This window comes from Rosa chinensis, chromosome 6 (genome assembly GCF_002994745.2).
Source record: "Rosa chinensis cultivar Old Blush chromosome 6, RchiOBHm-V2, whole genome shotgun sequence".
NCBI lineage: Eukaryota > Viridiplantae > Streptophyta > Magnoliopsida > Rosales > Rosaceae > Rosa > Rosa chinensis.
This window is the reverse complement of record NC_037093.1, coordinates 44,907,111-44,910,479: the sequence shown is the minus strand read 5'-3', so window position 1 is coordinate 44,910,479 and position 3,369 is coordinate 44,907,111. Positions and strand designations below refer to the sequence as shown.

The following is a 3,369-nucleotide window of genomic DNA, read 5'->3' as shown; positions in this document are numbered from 1 at the left end:
ACAACCTATTTATTAAATGGGTTAAGCGGGTTGGAAACGGGTAACCCGTTTAATAAATGGGTTGGGTTTGGGTTTAAATTTTTGACACGATTATTAAATGGGTTGGGTTTGGGTTTGTATCTTGAAACACGATAAATACCTTGACCCGACACGAACCCAACCCGACACGACCCATTGACAGCCCTAAACAGGGGCACCAATAAGTCAATAACAGAAGAGTACGAACTATGGCCACGTACTGCATGGACGAAAGTGAAAGATGTATGGTCAAAGAAATAGGGGAGTGCTTTGATTTGTCAACCGTTCGGACTTTGAAGTCTTTGTGGAAAAGGGAATAACCCCTTCTTTGGGTTGTATATCTTTGATGGTAGTTCGCTATATATCCAACCCTAGTTGTGTGGGGATTCAGTGTGTCGATCTTGAGCTCTGAGTTATAATAATAATTACTAGGGTAGATATATTGATTGCAATTTTCTCTGTTGCTAGCTTAGTGTTTGCTAAATAGCGCGCAATGTTGTTGACTGGACGAGATCTTTGCAATGTTTTTCTTGCGGGTGTTTTCTTGTTATTGCCTAGTTGTAGATTCATTTCTGGTGTCGAGAGTGATATCAACTGCTTGAGAAGTATAAAAGCATCACTGGAGGACCCTTTAGACATGTTAACCTCTTCATGGGATTTTAGCAATCCCACGGAAGGTTTCATCTGTAACTTTCAGGGAATCGAGTGTTGGCACCCTTATGAGAGCAGAGTTTTAAATATCAAGCTTGCGGATTTGGGACTCAAAGGCCAGTTTCCTCGCGGCTTAGTGAATTGTACAAGCTTAACAGGCTTAGATCTTTCGAGCAACAGCCTCAGTCGATCAATTCCCGGTGATATTCATAAATTGATCCCTTACGTTATGTCGCTTGATCTCTCATCCAACAGCTTCTCAGGGGAAATTCCGAATACAATCTCCAACTGTACTTTCCTGAATGTCCTTAAGCTTGACAACAACAAGTTGACGGGTCAGATTCCTCCAGAACTTGGTCGGCTCAGTAGGCTTAAAGTATTTAGCGTGGCCAACAATCAACTGTCTGGGCCAGTCCCCACCTTTGCAGCCGGAGCGGACAGCTATGCAAACAATAGGAGACTCTGCGGTGGTCCTTTGAAGAATTGCCCCTCATCATCTCAGAACAAGAATGATTTAGTGAGGGTTTTCAAGTCTTACACTGTAGTCATGTTGGGAGCACTCGGTTTTGGTATTGGTTTTGTTTTCTCTTTTTCTTTTTTCGTCTTTCGATAGAAAGCTTCGGAGCTAGTCCTTTAGACTTTAAAGTTCTATTTTATTTGTATTTACAGTATATATACAACTCAAGAGAAAAGGGGGAGTGGGGGACTCGAACTTGATCTATCTGTCACTTGATTGATGGGAGCTAAGTTACGTATATGTATTAGCTAGAGTTACGAACTCAGCCAACTTGATTTATAATCATGTCTAGATCTGCCAGTTTTACAATATATATAAGCAGTTGACTGATTGGTTTTGGTCCATTCAACTGATCGAGAAACAAGCATGCATTCATGTAGCCAGAAATGTTAGAAAGAGGAAGCATGATTACATTAGATTATTGTCCCCAGTTCCCCACAAAAACAGATCATGATCCCCAGGCTGATATTGAGTGGAATGAAATTTGATATCCTTTTCAATTTCTTCTCTATGCACGTACGTACGATGGAATTGCAATCACAAATAGTGTTTTTTTTTTTTTTTGGATCAGACGAAACGAGGATAATTTATTGAATAAAAAATAAATATAGAGAGGGAGAACTATAACATCAACATAAACGGAAATTAGGAAGACCCATTCGGTCCCGATTACAAAAACTATGAATGATAGACAGAGCCAAATTCCACCAAACTAAACCTGAGAAGTTCCAAAATTTGCTACTGGTTCTGCGGCTTGATTCCCTTCACGAAATATATAAGTAGAACAAAATTACATTTGAGAAATACAATGCAAACAATTACCCCATTCCACATGAAGTTGTCAAGGTACAAGATGAGAAGATTGAAGAAAATTGAGAACAAGTGTAGAGTCCATTTCCAACCATACGAATTTCCAATCTCATACCCATGCTAATTTTTTATTGCTTTAATAAGTGCCATGACCTCCGCTGCAACAGAACTAGGCATATCCAAATTGGAGCAAAAAGCACCCAAAACAACAGCTAGCTTTATAGTCCCGAAACAAGCCACCATAACCTGCTTTCCCCAAGTCACTTTAATTTTCATGCTCCATCTATATTTATCTTGATCCAACCAATTAACGGAGGATGTCAATTAACTTCAATGATATGAGAAGTCTTCCGCTGCCTACAATGGGCACCAAACCTCTTCAAAATACATAGGTCATGAGTGATATTATTCATGTGACCAGTGGCAATGTGACTAGAAGAACATATATCTAAAATCAGCCTACATGCTTTCCCCACGTCAATATTTTCACTGTCAAACTTGACCTTGTTCCTTGACTACCATATAAACCATACCATAGAGTGTAAGTGAAGCATGCAAGCCACAATTCTTTCAATTGTGGACTACGACCAGCAACTAATCCAATTTGCATGATATTCAATAATGAACCATGCATCCCCGGATTCAAATTTTTGCAACATAAATTGCCAAATAGCACTTGCAAATGAGTGTTAGCAGTAGAAATTAGTTTAGCTAATTAGTTTACTTTGTTAATTAGCTCAAGGGTTTTTTACTTCAATAGTGTCTAAACTCTTCGAGGACATTTAAAATGATACCTGAACTTTCAAAGTTATCAATATGATACTTGGACTCATTTTTTCGTATCAACATCGTACCTGCGGTCGATTTCCGACACGGAACCGTTAACTATGACCACATGCCCAGCACGTGAGGTACTTAATGAGGGCAAAAATGACATTTTCACAAGCCTTCATCTATGAACAGGATCAAAGTCCATTCCCTTAAAATAAAAAAGTAAAATTAAAAACTTGATTTGTACAATTATGAGTTAATAGAATCAATGTTCATACAATTACCAATTCATTCCTGAGAAAAAAGTTCAAAGAATCAAAAGTTCATACAATTACCAATTCATTCCTGTAGCAATTCATCCCCAAATTCAGAGTTGTTCGTACTCGGAGAAGTACTCTTTAAGATCCAAACTTGTTTGTATTTGCAGAAGTTAATTCTTCAATTGTACTAAATCGAACAGAGAAAAGTTGAGTCTAAACCGAACGAACAAATATTGAGATCAAACCTGAAAATTGATTCGAGAGAATTCAGGGAGCGCAAAAGAGAACAAAGATCGAGATCTGAGACTTGGAATTTACCTGAGATTTCAGACAGAGGGATCA

At 38.4% G+C, this 3,369-nt stretch overlaps 1 protein-coding gene across 1 annotated transcript; it reads left to right on the top strand.

Annotated features, from left to right (window-relative positions):
• The first annotated feature begins 499 nt into the window (after positions 1-499).
• On the top strand, positions 500-1,438 carry LOC112173467 (probably inactive leucine-rich repeat receptor-like protein kinase At5g48380). Its single transcript, XM_040507638.1, has one exon. It carries the CDS (start codon positions 512-514, stop codon positions 1,280-1,282), a length of 771 nt encoding a protein of 256 aa, XP_040363572.1. The 5' UTR covers positions 500-511; the 3' UTR covers positions 1,283-1,438.
• The last annotated feature ends 1,931 nt before the right edge of the window (positions 1,439-3,369 follow it).